The 18,904-nt window shown below is 31.5% G+C and overlaps 1 protein-coding gene and 1 long non-coding RNA gene across 2 annotated transcripts in view; both read right to left on the bottom strand.

Moving 5' to 3' along the window:
- The window catches only part of LOC105256767, a 31,006-nt gene extending 13,555 nt beyond the window's left edge, over positions 1 to 17,451 (bottom strand). The window contains exons 1-15 of the mRNA XM_020029254.2: positions 17,084 to 17,451; positions 15,191 to 15,254; positions 14,641 to 14,911; positions 14,067 to 14,250; positions 13,336 to 13,522; positions 13,132 to 13,220; positions 12,633 to 12,903; positions 12,016 to 12,097; positions 11,780 to 11,932; positions 10,999 to 11,194; positions 10,750 to 10,928; positions 9,458 to 9,821; positions 8,651 to 8,982; positions 8,259 to 8,573; positions 7,495 to 7,973 (exon numbers count right to left, since the gene is read on the bottom strand). Coding sequence (XP_019884813.1) covers positions 7,752 to 7,973; positions 8,259 to 8,573; positions 8,651 to 8,982; positions 9,458 to 9,821; positions 10,750 to 10,928; positions 10,999 to 11,194; positions 11,780 to 11,932; positions 12,016 to 12,097; positions 12,633 to 12,903; positions 13,132 to 13,220; positions 13,336 to 13,522; positions 14,067 to 14,250; positions 14,641 to 14,911; positions 15,191 to 15,254; positions 17,084 to 17,120 — 2,946 coding nt within the window. The 5' untranslated portion in view covers positions 17,121 to 17,451 and the 3' untranslated portion in view covers positions 7,495 to 7,751. The remainder of the gene's footprint in view (positions 1 to 7,494; positions 7,974 to 8,258; positions 8,574 to 8,650; positions 8,983 to 9,457; positions 9,822 to 10,749; positions 10,929 to 10,998; positions 11,195 to 11,779; positions 11,933 to 12,015; positions 12,098 to 12,632; positions 12,904 to 13,131; positions 13,221 to 13,335; positions 13,523 to 14,066; positions 14,251 to 14,640; positions 14,912 to 15,190; positions 15,255 to 17,083) is intronic.
- Positions 17,452 to 18,094: 643 nt separating this feature from the next.
- LOC112637422 overlaps positions 18,095 to 18,904 on the bottom strand; it is a 46,025-nt gene continuing 45,215 nt past the window's right edge. The window contains exon 4 of the long non-coding RNA XR_003122544.1: positions 18,095 to 18,646. This is a non-coding gene — a long non-coding RNA (uncharacterized LOC112637422). The remainder of the gene's footprint in view (positions 18,647 to 18,904) is intronic.

The following is an 18,904-nucleotide window of genomic DNA, read 5'->3' as shown; positions in this document are numbered from 1 at the left end:
TACCTTGATTTAATATTAATAGTACCTTCTATAATTACGTATTAAATCATGCGTGTGCGTTAAGACTGATATAGTATGTCGTGTCAAAAACGAGATCTCTCGAAGCTCTTTGCCCAATGGTCAATTAGCTAATGAACAATGCGTTTTATTAATTAATTTGCCCCACGGTACTGTATTCGACGCGCGGACTCCCCGGCTATACTCGGAAATATATTGTACCGCTGAATTTAACTATTCGATAATATTGTCCCAGCGGGTCGTAGCAATATCCAAGATTCATATCCAGCTAGACTGAAATCGATGGTTCAATATAATTCCGAATATTTCACCAATTGCTCGTCGCATATTTAACGTGTGTGATATTATTTATCCGCGTATTAAAAGTTCTCATGTAGATTTTTGTGGTGTTTTCTCTGACGGTTTTTTCAATGAAATTTCAATGATCAAATTCCATCTTTGAATCATCAATTTTTTGGGATACTCTTGAACAGATTCATGAATCTGACATTTCTCAAAAATGGCTATTTTCAAAAATGTAAACATCGTAGACACGTGCCGGATAAAAGAGTAAAAGTATCAGCATCCAATACTTTTACTTCTTTCCATCTACTTTCCTTTTATTAGAAAAAAAACGTATACCTACCTGAGTGATAAAGTAATATGATATTACTATATTTCAATTAATAGAGCAAGGTGAGATAATTAATTACATAATTGCTAGAACTTTTTTTAAATATTTTCCATTAGAAATATTATATTCATTATAAATATTTTTACAAAATGTGTAAATATTGTGATAGTTAAAAATTTTTAAACTTCGCAATATCTTTCTCATCTAATACGAGATATACGTAATGACAAAATCACAGCAATGAATATTCGAGGAAACTGAATTTGCTATCGTCAGTGGGAAGTTCTACGATTTCATTCGATTGTAAGCGATAAGAAATGTCCGTGGTCAGCCAAAGTGAGGCCAATGAAGAAACGTCAACATTTGTCTGATAAATTCTATCTGAATTTTACGACGAATATTAAATGGGAAATACGACGATCGAAAAATCGCTGAATCTGAATTTAGTTTATCGTATAATCAAATGTCAGCGAAATTAGCAAGTAATGAATAAAAGATTAAAAGATTGCTATTATTATATCCTTATCAAACAAAGATGTTACCGTTTTCTAATAAAACATATTTTCAATATTTATGCATGTATGCATTAATTTATTGCGTATATAATTGTCGCAGCAACTGCAACAATATAATAATACTTCTCTAATAAATATATAGAAAAAAAGCGTCGCGTGTGCTATTTTATTTTATATTTATATCGATCTTTGAAACATGTGGAAAATTATCAAATACGATAAATGATATCCGAATCATCAATGACGTGGAATTGTTATCATTAGATTATAGGTCTCTCTCTCTCTCTCTCTTTCTCTCTCTCTTCCTTTCTTTCTCATTCTCCCCTCTTTCTCTTTGTATATGTGTTTTACCCTTCATTTCTCAACGCTTCTTGCTCCTTTTATTCTATTGTAGCCAACAAGCATTATAGTCCTTCTGCGTGGTAATCCTTCGAATAGACTTGAAATCGGATTGGGTCAGGTCAGATTCGCGTTTGTCGTTTTTTAAAACAAAAGGCAGTATCCTGGGAAAATTTCTGCTTGACTGAACGATTTGCTATCTTCTTCCGACTTTGTACGATTCTCTTTAACAATCTTTAACAGTATAACGCAATGCAAGTAATCTAATAATAAAAAAAACGCGCTAATATAACTCTTCGATTTTAACTCTGATATTCTTCGCTAAAAGATTTTTATTATACTGAATAAATTAGAGCAAATAAATATAAAACATTATTTAAAAATACAAATTCCAAAAAATATTATTCCTCTGAATATTTTCAAAATATTGAATATCTTAATTATATAACTTTAGATAGGATTAGATATAAGTATCTAGCTCAAATAAATTAATAAATTATTTTAAAATAAATATAGATATTTAGAGAAATAGTTATATATATATCTTGGGAGATTTATATTTTTACAACATATATAATCTCTTTTTAATCATATAAAGCCTTCAACGCTATAGTGTCAGATAGCATACGCGGTTTTATGTACTGCAAGTCGGTTAAATTTAATGTTACATCACTGGCTGACTACTTTCTCTCTTTCTCTGTCGAGTCCAGAGCAGGTAGCAAGTAATCTAATAATAAACGTACAAGCATACAATTCTATTTCTTCAATTTTTTTCTGATTTCTACTCTGATTATTCTTTGCCAAAAGATCTCTATTGAATAAATAAAATAAACTGACTACTTAGCAAGTAAATAAAATTGACAAATAAATAAAATAGATGGTTTAAAAGTACAAACACTTAAGGAATATTATTTTTTCGAATTTTTTTAAAATATTGAACATTTTCTAGATATAAATATATAACTGAAATGTTAAACAATAAATTATTTTGTTTTAAAATAAATATAGATATTTAAGGAATTAGTTTTATATGCATAGAAATTGAGATTTGTATTTTTCTAGCATACACAGTTTCTTTTTAATCATATCAAGCCTTCAATTGCGAGTCAGTTTAATTTAATGTTACATCATTGACTGACTTGCTTTCTCTCTTTCCTCTTCTCTCTGTCGAGTAGCAGGGGTAGCCGCGTCTCGTGCACCGAGGGAGATCGAATTTGCGAAATGGCTGTGTATGAGAGTTGAATTCCTGACGAGGTAATTCGCGAGGGCACCAGCACGCGGGCGTGGGAACGAAGTAATGTCCCGTGGAAAGTAGAAAGGAAGAGCTCGTAAAAGGGAACGAAATTCAAAGTAAATTTTCCAAAGTAGGCGGCACATTACGGCAACGCCGTCAATTGACTTTGTTAGGAAGAATAGCTGTCGTCAGACGTCGCATTTAGCCATTTTACGGGGAACAAAATTTTTCGATTCACCTCGCGAATGCTCTGTTCTGAAGGGTGACGTTCAATGAATTCCAGCGACAACAAGAGTATTTAATTCATAAAACATATAATAAATAAATAAATAAATAAATAAATATATATATATATGCAGGTATAATATAGAATAGAATATAATTCAGTGGAAATTTTACTTAAAAAAATATTTATCATTGAGAATAAAAGAATTTTCGTAAATTAAAATTCAAAGGCTAAAAGTAATAAAAGTTTTTTTGCGATTAATCTCTAGCATTTATTTTGAAATTTCCATACATGTGATTCTAAAATAATATTAAAAAATTAATAAACTGCAGCCTAGTTTTTTCTTATTAATTGTAAGTTATGCGGAATAAAATATAATAAAATATAATAAATAATATACATATAATAAATGTTATATTTATTATATATATTATTTACTCCTTATCACTTGGAAGATTATAGCCTATTAATTTTATTATAATATATTATATATTTTAGAATGAAATAGAAATTTCTTTCAAAGTAAAATCTAGAGTTTAATCGCAAAGCAAGCTTTTGTTCCTCGAATTTTAACTTATGAAAATTCTTTCGTCTTCAATGTTGAATATTTTCCTAATTGGATTTTCCATTAAATCTTCACCGAGTTAAAATCAATTCTATTATATTACACCTACGTGATAAATGTGGGACAGGTTTTATGCAAAATTCACGGAATCGAGAAAAATCATATTACTTGGACTATCTACCTCACGTTCGATCGAGTATCGCTCTTCTTAATTGCAGAATTTAATCAATATCGAAAGAACTTCTCTTTATTGCAAATTGTCAAACGCGCTTGAGTAGAATAAAGGCATTTCGAAAGACGAAGCGAAATCGTAAAGAGGAAAAGGAAGGGGAAAAGGGAGAAAGAAAAAGGGAAAAATGGAAGGTCGAGGGAGAGAAAAAGCGCAGAGAAGTGGATCGCGCGGTTTTCATCTGCGAAAATTAAGGAGGAGAATCTGCCGGTGGTAAGAAAGTCTGTGCTAATTAAGGCTGTTTCTTCGGAGATTCCCCTTTCGCGGCCGGCTCTCACTCCCCCCTCCCCTCCTCTTTCCCTTGGTCCCGGCTTTTAAATAAATTATACCGAGTTAAAAGCCTCTTCGCACTTCCTCAGATAATCCGCGGAGCCGTTTCGCTCACCAAAGTTATACCCGTGGGAGAAATCTCGGTGGTGGAAAACGACGAGCGTTCTTTTCCCCGTTTATAGGTATGCCACGGGGTTAAAATGCATCCGAATGATCTAGCAGCGGGAATACTTTCTGCCGCAATTACGTTGTAAAGCAAATATGAAAATGCGATTAGCTCCCGCCAAGCCAAATTCAATTGCTTCCCCTTATCTTTCTTATTCGATAAATATTCGTGAATGAAATTTACGAAAATATATTAATACTCGAGTAATCCTCATATTTTTTATGGCTAATAGAATTTTATCAAGAATAGAGTGGGAGAGAATGTCTACTCAAATCTCGTAAAAAGGCATTTCTGATTTTTTAGATATTTTTGTTCGAAGTTCCAGATAAAGAAAATATTTTAAAAATTCTTTGATGCAACTTTCTAACATAAGTTTCTTTATTTGTATGCATTTTCTAATTTCTTTTAACTCATACGAAGAAAAAAACAAAGCTTCTTAAGTTTCAGGTGATAAATTTACAAATATACTGAAAAAAAATTAAATAGTTTTCCTAAGATAAAATTTTCATTTGCATGACATTTTCATATTTTATCACCAAAAATTATAATCTATACCGAAATAAAAATCTGTACTTCATATTTTTTCAAGATAATGAATATATAAACAGAAATAGATTTATATTTATAATACATTTTAAACGCATATATATTTCACTTGACTAGCTATTTATATTAAAAGATCAAAATTATCAAAGAGAATTTTTTAAAAATTCTCCAAGTGTCAGTAAAATTCTATGATAATTCCTTGATTTTGTCAGGTACAAAAAATCCCTAAAAATTTTCCACGTTTTTCCAAGAGGTAAACATTTTGCAAAGACAAAATGATCAAAAAGAGAATTTTTTAAAAATTTCCGATGAAAAATCCCATGAGAATTTCCTGATTTTTCCCCTTAGAAAAAATCGTAAGATTCTCAAATTTTCCACATTTTTCTAGTGCAATAAACATCCTGAGGAAAGATTAAACGAGGAATCCGTAATAAGAGTTACAAAGATATGCCAATTCGACGACGAAAATTCTTCAGCATCGTAGGAAACATCGGTTATAAGAGCAGTTTTAAACATCTCGGTTGGCTTTTCAGGATTTCGAATTCTTCGTCTTTTGTAGGCGTCGTGGTCCTACAACGAGTCGTCGTTAACGCCATTGTTCTCACGGTACTCCTGGCGCGCTAAGAACGTCTCAACGCCTTCGAGAGTTAAGTAGATGTTTCTCGGGACGTCGGGTGCATTTTTAAATAATTCGATGCAAAGCAGCCGAGAAAAGGCGCGAATTTCCCCCGAGGGGCTTCTCGAGGGCGGGAAACAGGAGGGAGGGAGGGAGGGAAGGAGAAAGAACGAATGGAATTTCCGTGGGATTCGCTCGTCCTCGCGGCAGACGTGGCTGGAAAGCGCGAGCGATTCGGAGCGACTTTTACAACTTAATTTTTGCGTATTTGCGAGCTACGACGACGACGGACTGCTGCTGGCTTTGCGGAAGGAAAGTAAATTTTCCGACACGTTTGCTCGTGCACATGCGTTGCGTTCGTAAGCTACTGCTTATAGCTGCCTGATTTAAGTTGAAGAATTTTATTAATTTGTCAATTTCTCTCTTTCCCTCTCGTTTTTTTAATTATGAAAATACAGGTCAAGTTGAGCAGTTCAAATTAAATTCTTATTATAACAAAGATATCTAAGAAATTGAGAGTACCACTGATAGTAACATTTCGTAAAATCTCCGAAGCGAAAATAATTTCAAAGAAAATTCGTTTAGAAAGAAAAAAACTTCTATATATAAAAAAATTCTACATTCTTACTTTGTCAATAAGGCAAGCGTTGCTCTTTTCTGTTATAATTTATTAGGTTTATTTGGATCTTGTGCTTTTCAGAATATATATTACAAGTCTCTCACCCGCACGTATCTAAATGTGAGAGAGGCTTCTACCACGGGCTGACTACCAAGTAGTGAAGATAAATGCTAAGTCAGACTATAAGATATCACTCGATAGATGTAGCATGACTTATCAATATCACTGTCTTTGGATTTGAATATTTACCAAGATATAACAAAGATACAAAATTTAACACAAAAAACAGAAAAAGAGAATTAATTAGATTTAAAAAAAGAAAAAGTTATTTCAGCATTAACATAATTTTTGAGATATCAATAAATGATTAAAATTGTACAATATGACACTAGAAATATTTTTTCATCGCAAGAGAATCAAGAAATTATAATCCGTATTTCACAATCATTTCTAAATTCCGCAATTTGCGAACCGTGAGGGCAGATTGCTTGTACAAGTTACTATATAAGACAGTGCGGTTCTCCGAATGGGAGCTGACTATCAAGTAGCAAGGATGGATGCCAGGGCAGACGGTATTAACCATTCCACCTATTGGTATTGGCACGCGGAGAAAATATTGCCGAGTCGAGAATTCGCGAATAAATCTAAATAACCTTCGTATCGGAATACCGCAGTCTTTCGTATCTCTATCGTACGTATCTGTTAAAAACAGTAATGCTAGAATGATTTTTCTCCCTTATCTAATAGATATATATCCGTTAGATAAGAAAGAAAAATCATCATTATACGTTATTCAAACTTTGTAAAATCCAATTTCCTAATCTTTCAGGTATTTTCAAAATTCCAGGTAAAGCGAATATTTAAAAAAACTTTTCAGTGTAATTTTTTTAAAATATGATTTTTCATTTTAATTATATTTATGCATTTTCTAATGATTTTCACTCATACGAAAAAAAATACGTAGCTACTTAAATTTTATGTACTAGATTTGCAAATGTACTAAAAAATGAATAGCTTTCATCAAATAAAATGATTAAACAATTTTGGAGAAAGGGAGAAATTCATATTTATATATTTCATTTTTCAACAATGCAAATCTGGATATAAAATATTTTGGTTGAATTTTTATACACAATCGTATAGAGAAAATAGAGCAATATTCATAATTCAGATAAAGATTAATAATATAATTGAATATTTGAGATTAAATATTTCTTGAGATTTACAAGCACATTTAAAAAAACATGTACTTACAATATATGCGATATGTATTATTCGTTTTTTGTTGTGAAATCATTCTTGCAAATTATTTTAAATTGATTGCATGCTTTCAAAAATTTAGATAATTCTATTTTCAATATGCAATATTACTTATTATTAATTATTTAAGTAAGATAATTTGTAAATAGAACTACATAAATATAGATATATAATATACCCTATATTTAAGTCAGTGCAGTATTTTGTAAACGAAAAATTATAAAAATATCAATATTCATCTTCTCGATGCATAATTGATTATTTTTATCACATATTACCTGTGCTCCTTGTATACATCGAAGAGAATCCAAAGCAACGCACGAATATCTTCACAAAAGAATCGCAGAGGATAGTGATACAAAGAACAAGTAATTCCAGAAGTAAGAAACTATTTCTGCAGAGGCTTTCGTCGCGCATCGTCAATCCAGATCCAATATTTCTCCGGGTGTGAAACTATCCCCACGATCGTCTTTCTGACTCCTATCAAGATGACCTTCAGGCGACAGGTTCTTGCCACCGAAGCGATTGCCAAAATTCAGAAAATCGGAGCAGGGACTGCCGGCCTGTGCAGGTTCGGAGAAACGTTCTCTTTTTCGTCGCTTTTACCGTAATTACTCTCAAAGGTTTTTACTTGGAGTAAGAAGTTATCTGCGACGTCGCTCTCCATCGACGGCTGTCGGCGCAATCGTCTCGGTGACATGGTTGTACACTGCTGTAAGGCGTTATCACAAAGATCCATTGCATTGTTGCTCGTTTCCTGCAAGAATATCATGTGTCAGTTAAAGGTTTATTTAATATTTTATAAGAAATTTGTATTATCCGTTAATTGCTGCTTGTGATTATAAATATTAATAAATATAAATTATAATCAATAAATATATTCAATATTATCTGATAGCTGAATAAGAGAGTAAGAGAAGCTGAATAAGAGAAAAAAAGAAAATTAATGATTGATTAATTAATTAATTAATTAAATTTGATAATTAAATATTTATAATTGAAGCGCAACCATATATATATACATATATGAAATTATACTTACGAATTTAGAATTGTCATCGACAACTTTGACAATATCACCTTCCTCGGTCGTAGTGATAATGCCGGTGCCGAGTTTTTTACCAAGTATCTTCACTTCTTTCCTGCACCCTTCAAATGCGTCGATAGTATTAGGTATACAACCACTCGTTTGCATGGTAGTGTTTTTAAGAAACTGCTCGAAGGGACTGAGAAGTCTGTTATCTTGATAATGTGGAGCGACCAATTCGTGACTATGATTCTTCGGCCCCAAAATCTTTACCTCGTTCAGACCGGAAAACATCTTGGGAGGCGGTAAACAAAATTTGTCACCGAAAGGCTGTAAAAATCGCATGATGAAAATTATTATCAAGAATTATTATTAAGAATTGCTTTAATTTTCAAATAATCTTGTACCTTAATACATTGATTTCCGGAATCCATCATCTTTATGTCCGATTGACCGAATGATAAACCGGTATCGCAGTCGTCGTCGAAAACCGATGGCAATCTCATTTTTGGATCATACTCTAAATGATGATCTGTCATGGGGGAGACGCCCAGAATGTTTAGATCGTCCGCAAAGCTCTGACTGCTCTTCAGATACGGGAATGTCTCGTTCAACAATGACAATGGTGGATGGTTCTTCATTAACAGAGACGATAATGAGGATTGCGAACTAGTGGATAGATTCGAAGAATGACCCAAGATGCTTGTTAAATCCTGCTGACTCGACGATATGGCTATGGCTGAAATCGGTAACCATTGACAAAAATTAAACATACGTGTTTTTATCTACATATGTAAATTAAATCTTTTAACGTTATAGTAATTTAGCGTAATTTATATATAAAGTTGTATGCTTTTTACATTAATTTTAAAAATGTTTAAATTAATTATAAAAATAATGTGAATTTTTAAACTAATTTTAAGAATTTATATAAGCTATATTATATACATATAGAGTATCCAGTAACTATATCACTTCTCGTAAGTAGAATGGCTTAAAGTGAATAAAAAAGTCTTGTATCATTTTGTGATTTTTGCAAAATTAATAAGAAATTAATTAAAAAAAAGATTGTCCTATTGCTTATATATTGCTTATTTAAAAAAGTAATTACTAAAATTTACATGTATTAATATATATGTTGCGATCTACATACGCACGACAGAGAGAGCCTAAGGAATTTTTAAATTGAGACATTGTGACAAGAATTTACTTACCATCGTCATGCCCGACGAGGACGTTATCGCTGTCGATAGTCAGCGATTTGGGACCCAGCAGAAGATCATCGATTTTGGTCTGGGAAAGGAATGTTATACCATCCGCGAAACGATCGTCGAGGCTTTTACCCTCAAGAATCCTAATGTCTTTGTCCTCGAGAATCTCGATACCGTCCATTGACATACTGCTGGATTTCTGGCCAGATTCCAGCACCATGATCTGATTATCGTTGTCGCCAATGATGACGTCACCATTATTGCGTATATTCACAAGATTGATGGCATCCGCCTGTTCGCTGTCAAGAATCGTTACATCGTGGGAATTCTGCGCCATTAAGTCGCGGGCTTCGCTGCTTGTCATAACCTGTAGACATAACACGGACAAACGATAGGAGTATTGAACTGTTTAAAGCTTCATCATGATCAGAATAATTTATTACAATAATGCAAATTGTGAGATCTGATATACACAAATTTGTCTTTATCATATTTTGAAATTTAATAAGTTTTGGAATTACAAAAAAATAAATAATATTAGAATTAACATTAAAAAGAAATAAATAATATTTAGAAAATTTTAAGTTATATATTTCTCAAAAATTATACTTTTCAAATTTCTCCTCCCAAAATTATTTTTGAGAATTATGAAGAATTTAATTAGGAGAATGTTTGTATGTTATTAATAGATATTAAGTTTAATTAAATTCTTGCTAATTGGAAGAAGAGCGCCAAAGATAAATTCCGACACGAAAGTCATTTCTATAAAAACGTTATACGACACGTTTCGCAAGCACGACAGCGCTGCACAGTTCTCTAAATAGAGAAATCTATGTAAAGGAACGAAGGCGCCTGACGTGAATACTCAGAATGTGTCGCGCATACTGTGTAGGTCGAAAAGATGTCGACACTATAATGCCAGTTTTGCGTGGAAAAGTACGTCGCCTTTTCAGAGATAAAGATGTCAAAGGACGACATCTTATATATCATAGAATTTATGTTTTCTTAAGTTAAGTTCCCACAACATCAACAATTGTCTTTTCGATTTTACCAAATTTATATCTAGCCAATAGTGAATTTGAGATACATATTTTATCAAAATATAAAATCTTACAATTCTTAAAAACTGTACGAAAATACACCACGAAATAATAATTGGATTATAAATTGTAAAGGAAAAAATTTTTTTTTCCAAGCTTCAACAAGGAATATTCTCCTATTTATCAAATGTGACTATTGGCTATGCAAGCATCAACATAGTTTCATAATGAATGCGTTAATTGTTTCCATATTACCTCGTAACGACCGTCCTCCGTAGCACGAACAAATTGTATTCCACCTTGCGCAGCCAGCTCCAATAATTCGTTACACTCGTCTATTGACGGAGTTGAATTCGCGCTGTTTTGACGGTTCACTTCGTTTGGATCAGGCTCAGAAAGTGAGAACTGCGTGTCCAACGCTGTCACTAAATCATCTGATAACAGAAGATGAAGAGAAACATTTTGATAAAAACATTTGGTTTTATAGGATTGACAAGAGCTTACCTTGCTCCTGTTCTGTTCCGGGAGGCTCGACGACGAAGCTAGATTTACCATCGGCTTCGATATTCTGTATCACCGTGGCAACTACCGGTACTTTCACCTGAACAGCCTTGTTGCCGTCAGCATCTGAAGTCTCGCTAGGATTCGAAGTTATTTTTCCCGCTAGTCGCAAATCTTCGGCAGTCGCAGGTACAAGTATCTGTATATAATTATTAAACAATATCTCTGATTGTCCCAAATAATTGAATGTTATTAAATATTAATATTAATTTAAAATTATTATTGATTCCGATTTCGAATCGAACATGTTTACAAAAGCTGTCGGGATTTCCGACAGCAAGATAAACGTAACAAGTACATCTGCAAAACATCGAATTTTTCTCTCTACTCTTACTATATAATATTGGATATATAACTTTTAATAAACTTCTCTTGCGAACTTAACTAAAAGTCGAGTTTCTCATCAAATGTATTAGTATATAAAAATAATAACTAACAAATAAAAACTTTTAAATTAACGTTATTACAACTTTTTAAAATTTTCATATAAAGTCATGATTACATATAAATTTATTATATTTATTTATGTGTAACTAAAAGAGTTATATATCTTATTTGTAATTCTAAATGACTTAATTTTTTCATGTTTACTTATATATTTTATTTTTTATTAAAAATATAAGCATAAAATATAGATAAAATTATAATTTAATTTTATATATTTTTTTTTACTTTCTCTCCATACATATGTTTTCTATATAATATCCATAATGTACGTACTTACGTGCTTATTATTTGCAGTGGACAAAACTTTGACAAGTACCGGTATACCCTTAATAGGTCTATAAAGAGCAAAGGGAGTCTGGCCTTGCAGCAACGCAACCTCCATTGCTTTTGTTTCGATTTTGTTTATCACAATGCTATCCATTAAATCTGACTATCATGAAACAGGATTCCAAAACTAATTACACAATCCATAATTCTCATAATATATTAACCATAAATCAAATATATACTAACTGAGCCAAAATAATCCTTCTCTTTGTTTTCGCTCGTTTGATTTCGATCGCCATTGAACAATTGTATGATTCTAACGTTCTTGCTGAAAATGTATAATTACATATCACATGCTGAAAGATCTATAATTAAATCAACTCTGCATTGTGTAAAATAATAATTGAATATATAAGCGCTTTAATTGTCTATCTATATATCTATCTTCTGTGAGAAATAAATTAATAAAGAGAAAATACGATAGAAATTTGTCCTACAAAATTTTAATTAATTTCTTCCAATTTCTCTATTTTTATAAGATTTTATTTAATAAAAATATCAGCGATATATCGTTACAGTCCGTAATAGATTAATATTTTTAATTAAATAAGACATTTTATTTCTTATTTCTCTTGTATTTGCAAATATTTATATAAAATGATTGAAAAAATTTAAATGATTCATTTCAATGATTGTGCATTTATTGCATTATTGCTTGCGCATTACATCAAAAATATTAATTATATTTATGAAAAATAAAAACCTTTAAATTAACATTGTTACAACTTTTTAAAATTTTTATCAATTTACGATTATATATACATTTATTACATTGACTAATATCATGAGGCCTCTTTACATACCTTTTTGTATTAGATTCGTTCACAGTAGATTGCGCGTTGCTCGTGCTTCGATACTTTATACCGTGCTTGTATTCCTCGTGCGATCGTAAGGCGAATCTACGCGGAAACTCCTTTCCGCAGACTCCGCATGAATATTGCATCTTGTCGGCGTGTGCGTGCGCCTTTACCTTATGACAGACCAAATTTGACATCTGATTGAAGCCTTTGCCGCAAAGCTCGCATTTATATGGCCGCTCGTTCGTATGCGTGAACACGTGATTACGCAGATTGCCTGAAAAGACCTAATGTTAATTGTTTCGATTTCAAGTTGATAGATGAACTCGTTTCACATCAATTTACGCAATAAAACACATGGGAAATCGTAAGATATATATTAATAATTTTAAGAGCAAATAAAGTGGGACAGAATAGATGTTGCAAAGTATAAATTTTTTTAGAAGAAATTTAGGTCTGCTGGAAATTAATAACTAAAAATTAATAAATTAAGTATGTTATATACCCTTTTGATGAAACCCTTTACCGCATACGTGACACTTGTGTGGCTTGTGTTCCGAATGTGTTTTTCGATGAGAAATTAATGTAGACACCCTGAAATTCAAATTACTTTAAAATCTCAAATCATTATAATTCAATTTTATTGAAAATTTATTGCTTTTATGTTAAAATTCTAAGCATTTAAATATGAAAAATGATAATTTCCGACCTGTTAAATGTTTTCTTGCAGAATTCGCATACATAGGGCCTAGCATCGCTATGTATGGCCTTGTGTTGACTCAATGTTGACAACTGGCGAAAAGCCTTGCCGCAAGCTTCGCATTTGAAGTTTCTTTCATCAGTATGGGTCGGCAAGTGTCTCATCAGGGTGTACTGGTGACGGAACTCTTTTGAACCTGATACATAAAAGTTTCTTATAACGAAAACAAACTCATCTTCAATGACAACATTAAAAAGTAATTACTTGCTACGCTACGAAATCGAATTGAGAATTTGAAATGATATTTCTCGCGAAAAAAAATATTAAACTTGACATTTTTATTTCAGTTTTATCCAAATGTATAATTCTTGCCCTTTTAATCATTATTAATCAATAATAATAGTTGAAAAAATGAAATATGTATTCATATGTAAAAAAATATTATTTTATATATTAATTAGATTTTTCAAAATATTACATCACAAAAAAAATTATATAAAAATTCGAAAGATATTTTTCATGAAAAAAAATTAAATCTAACATTTTTTAAATTAATTTAATTTTTTCTCTTATTCGAATGTATAATTATTATTATGTATAATAATCTTTTCTTTTTAAAATTATTAGTTGATAATAATAATTTAAAAATAGAATATATTATTTTCTCTTTATATATAAAAAATAATATTGTATATATTAATTAGATTTTAAAAAGTATCGTTACTAGAAAAATTACGTACAAATGCCGCATTCCCAGATTTTAAGCGTCTTTCCGTCGCGTTTTAAATATTTTACAAAATGCAATCTGGATCGCGGATCATCCTTATCGATAAGTCGCGTTGTAGTGGACGAAGGACCTTCAGCAACAGGATGTGAATATACAACTACATTCTCATCCGGCGTATTGACGCTCTGCTCGAGAATCTGAAAGACCGGAAATTGGAATTTTAACGAAAATACCGTGAGATGCAAAAAATCAGGGGAAATTTATCGGTCGCGAAGAAAGAATACGATTAAGAATATGACTAAGAAAATGCTATTTTCAACAATACTTGCATATTTACTGCCATAATTATGTTGCATCGTGATGTAGAGATAGGCAAAATCCTTGGTACACAAAACTATTAAAAGCGTATACAAGTGAAATTCTTCAAAGAAGAAAGAGAACGAACTCTAGATAAATGAAGGAGGACGCGTACAATGAAATATTTCGCGTAAACTGCTGCTGTAACGATATACACTCGCTTTCGGCAAACAACTTGCCCCGTGCTAATAGTTGAACAAATATTTAAGATAGCTCACTTTAGCACTTACTTTGTACCTTAACGCTTCCTTGCCGAGGAGTTTTGTGACAGTGCCATCGATATTGATCACTTCGGAATCTATAGCTGCATCCAGGTCCATGCAATCATCCTTGAAAGTGATTTTACATGATCGCAAATTGTTTTCATCGATAAAACTTTCGCAGCAATTAATTACTTGGATCAATTGCTGATCGGTTGTGGATCCTAATCCCGACACACTCGGTGTATCACCGCTCCTCGAGTCTGGACCCGACTCCTCCTTCACGTAAACCTCGTAAACGCTAAGTCGCCGCATTGGTGTTTCACAAATTAAAAGGATTAATAAGAGAATTGCAACAAAGGCATAAGCACGTGGGATTATAACGAAAAATTTTACAACTAGCTTTTTTTTTTACATGCATAAAAATTTAGCCAAAAAATTATATACACTGCGTATATGTTAATCTCTCTGTTAGATATAAAAAAAAAACAATATTATACAATATTATACAAAATTTATACAAGAAAAAAATAGTTCGCGTTTGTGCTTATGCTGACTAGAAGGAACGTCGTGAGCTCACCTGATAACTTCATCTGGAATAGGACGAGAGAATTGCACCTGCGGATCGTCGCACTGAGTTTCCCCTACAAAGTCGAAAAGCATTTCAAGGTGTGAAGAAATTGTATGTTATCTTAAAAATAATTATATACTACATATTATATAATAGTTATATTACATATCTTAAAAATAATTATATTACTACACACGATATGTGTCTTTATTGTCTCTATCACAAGGATATCACAAGGATTATAAATAAATAAATATATATATATATATATATATATATATATTGATTTTTAGAATAAATTTCTTCTCGAACAATGTTTTATTATTTTATGAATTATCTAATTTATATTTTTTCGATAATAGGATATTTTTTTCCTTTAAATTTACTGAAGTGTGTACTCTATATTATTTTTATTTTATGGATTCATTGATCAAATTTACGTTTTGATAAAGTGAAAATATTACTTTTCATTTCGATATCTATAGAATATTTATTTGTTTTTCTCGAACACATTTTATTATTTTACAATATATACAATTTATATATATTTCTTTTCAATGATAAAATATTTCTTCTTTTAAATTTTCTAAAGTGTGCTCTTATATATTATTTTTATCGTTTATGGATTCATCGATCAAATTTACGTTTTGATAAAGTGGAGATATTACGAACTCTTTTCATTTCGATGCCCATAGAATATTTACTTGCAAGGAAAGAAATATATATGCGATGTATTATTGTTTGTGAATGTTGATCGAAAACTTTCCATTGCTCCAGACTTCCTTGAGGGGAGAGGACGATTGTTTTAGTAACGTAATCGGCTAATCGACGATTAGCATCTCGCGACGAGATAACGCGACGCTCATCGTCGACAATGCATTGTCGTAATTTTGACTTACATATAATGATATATAATCGTGTAAACATTTATCTCATATTTCGTTATCTGGCTGTATTATATTTCATACATATACGATATGGACTTATTGCTTATTTATTGCTATTTTATCTATGTCTATTGATAAATAAATAAAAAAATAAATTTGTATTGAGTCTTATAAAATAAATAAAAAAGTCAATTTGTATTGAGTCTTATAAAATGATCAAATATAATATCAGATTTATCAAAAAATATCCAAAGTCTATTTGAAAAAAATCAGTATGATTAATTAATATAATAGATCTAATAATCTTGAAATTCTTTCTTAATTATAATTTACTTATTAATTGTATATCTCCTTAATTTATATTATATTATAATCATTGTCATACATAATTTCTATTTTAATTTATATTATTGTCATAATTTTCTTTTTTTGTATTTCGGAGTAATTTACTTTACATGAAAGATTGTGTAATAGATCTAATTCTAAAATTTTAATACAATCAAACGTCTGATCTATTTATTAACTGTATATCTTTATATTTACATTGAATATTACTGCTACAATTTTTTTTTGTATTTCGGTATTTGAGTAATTTACTAGAAAGATGTGTATATATTTTTATTTATTTCTAATTACAAATATAGCCGGTGAATGATATATAATGAAGAATGCTACGGTTACAACGTTAAAAAGCAAATTAAGCGCGTAAAGGGCTACGCTAACAGCAGGAACTCCGAAAAAAAGCAGGAGTCAAAATGCAGAAAATACATTTACATACATGGGACGCACATCGATATCTTTATTCACCGGATATGTGATCGCGCGATTCTCCCGAGGTGTCAAGATGCATCGCGACTCGCGGCTCTCGGACCTCGGCTCTTTTTTTTATCCGGCGTTAAATAAACGAAAGCCGCCATTATCAGAGCTCATTTTTCACGACGCGTGCGATGCCCCCTGCTCTCGCGTGTCACCATTCGCGAGGATCATCGGCGACGATGATGGTATTTATACTCACAATTGTAGCCTTGCAGCAAGTTGGCCTGCGACGACATCCTGGAATCGATCGTCCTGCGCCGGTTTTATAGATCGGATGGATCTCGCCGGTCCTCGCCCGTCAATGTCATTGGCGTTGTCCTCCTTCTCCTCCACCGGATAATTTCTCTGCACTCGGGCAATTCTACGCGTTACGCGAGCGCCGCCTGTCGGCCGATCGAGGAATCCAACGCTCGACAGGAGCGTGTCCTTTTGACCGCAAGCTTCTTCGCAGGATCTCGCGTATCCCTCGTGACTCGCCGATGAATCGTGAAATCAAATAATTTGATAATTAAATGTGAAGTAGGATTTTTAAGCAGAAAATCTGATGATGTAAAGATCATAATAAATAAATATGAGCAGAAGATCTGATATAAAAATCCTAATAAATGAATATAAAAATTTTAATTGAAACATTTTGAATTAAAATATAAGGAAATGTAAATGTATACAAATAAATATAAGCAGAAAATATGATGATATAAAAATTCTAATAAATAAATATGAGCAGAAAATTTGATGATATAAAAATAAATATTCTAAATATCTTCTGGAACATCTTCAATTAAAATATAAGGAAATGTAAATGTATACAAATAAATATGAGCAGAAAATCTGATGATATAAAAATCTCAATAAATAAATATAAAGATTTTAAACATCTTCTGGAACATCTTCAACCAAAATATAAAGAAATATAAATGTATACAAATACAAATATGAGCAGAAAATCTGATGATATAAAAATAATAAATAATAAATACTAATACTAATATAAATTTTATATTAATAAATATCTAAGTTAATAAATATTTAATAAGTAATATAAATACCTAATAAGTAATAATATTAATAATAATAATATTAATATAAAAATCCTAATAAATAATAAGTAATAATATTAATAAATAATAATATTAATAAATAATAATGTAAAAATTCTAATTGGAACAGCTTCAATTAAAATATAAGAAAATAGAAATGTGTACAATTTTTGAAACTTATAATAGCGTTGAAATGTCCCTGAATTAATTTAAAAAATCGATTTTTTGTTTCAAATGTCAAATTATCCAGTTTCAAATTATCTTTATCTCTCTCGCCGCAAAGTTAAGCTGCTGTATTTGCTTGTGCAGCATTAATATGCCGGGAAACATCTGGATTCCATTCGATGAACGGTGAACTAAGGGAAGCCATCTTGAGACCCGGAGACCTACCCGGAGAGTTACCCTTCCTGTTTTCGAATTCTGGTCAGGTATGTCGGCAGCGGTGCTTTCCACCTACATAGACATAGATACCTCGCCATACTTGCCCGACTCAATTATGACTTGCTACTTCTTGCTTTAGCCGCTGTTTAAGTTGCTCCCCTGGATCTTCCGTCTCCTATCTCTGTCTGCCTGCCCTGCCTGCATCCTTACTCGAATCAGCCGAGTCACCCTGTCAGTCTGTTCTCTCGGATGCTGAGAAACGCAGTTTTCCCATATAGACATCTTCCTCTGCCGGATAAGACGTTCGAAACGTAACATCTCAGAAAACGTCTCAGACAATCCTGAAAAGAAAATGTTTACAATAAGTTGTAAGCCTTTAAAGAAGAAAGATATTTCGTTGCATAATCTTAATTAAGATACAGTATACTTATTTATTTTAATTGTACTTGCTATATATTTGAATAAAGTAATCTTTGTTTATATTTGCTACGTTTAAAAAGCTTGCAAATTCATAATCGATTAATATGTAAGTCGTTTTCACATTTTATGTAAGCATTTAATATTTATTAGAGATGTAAATAGAAAAGACAATTTCTTTT

Source organism: Camponotus floridanus, unplaced genomic scaffold (genome assembly GCF_003227725.1).
Source record: "Camponotus floridanus strain SB8 unplaced genomic scaffold, Cflo_v7.5 scaffold163, whole genome shotgun sequence".
Taxonomy (NCBI): domain Eukaryota; kingdom Metazoa; phylum Arthropoda; class Insecta; order Hymenoptera; family Formicidae; genus Camponotus; species Camponotus floridanus.
This window is presented reverse-complemented; position numbering and strand designations above follow the sequence as displayed.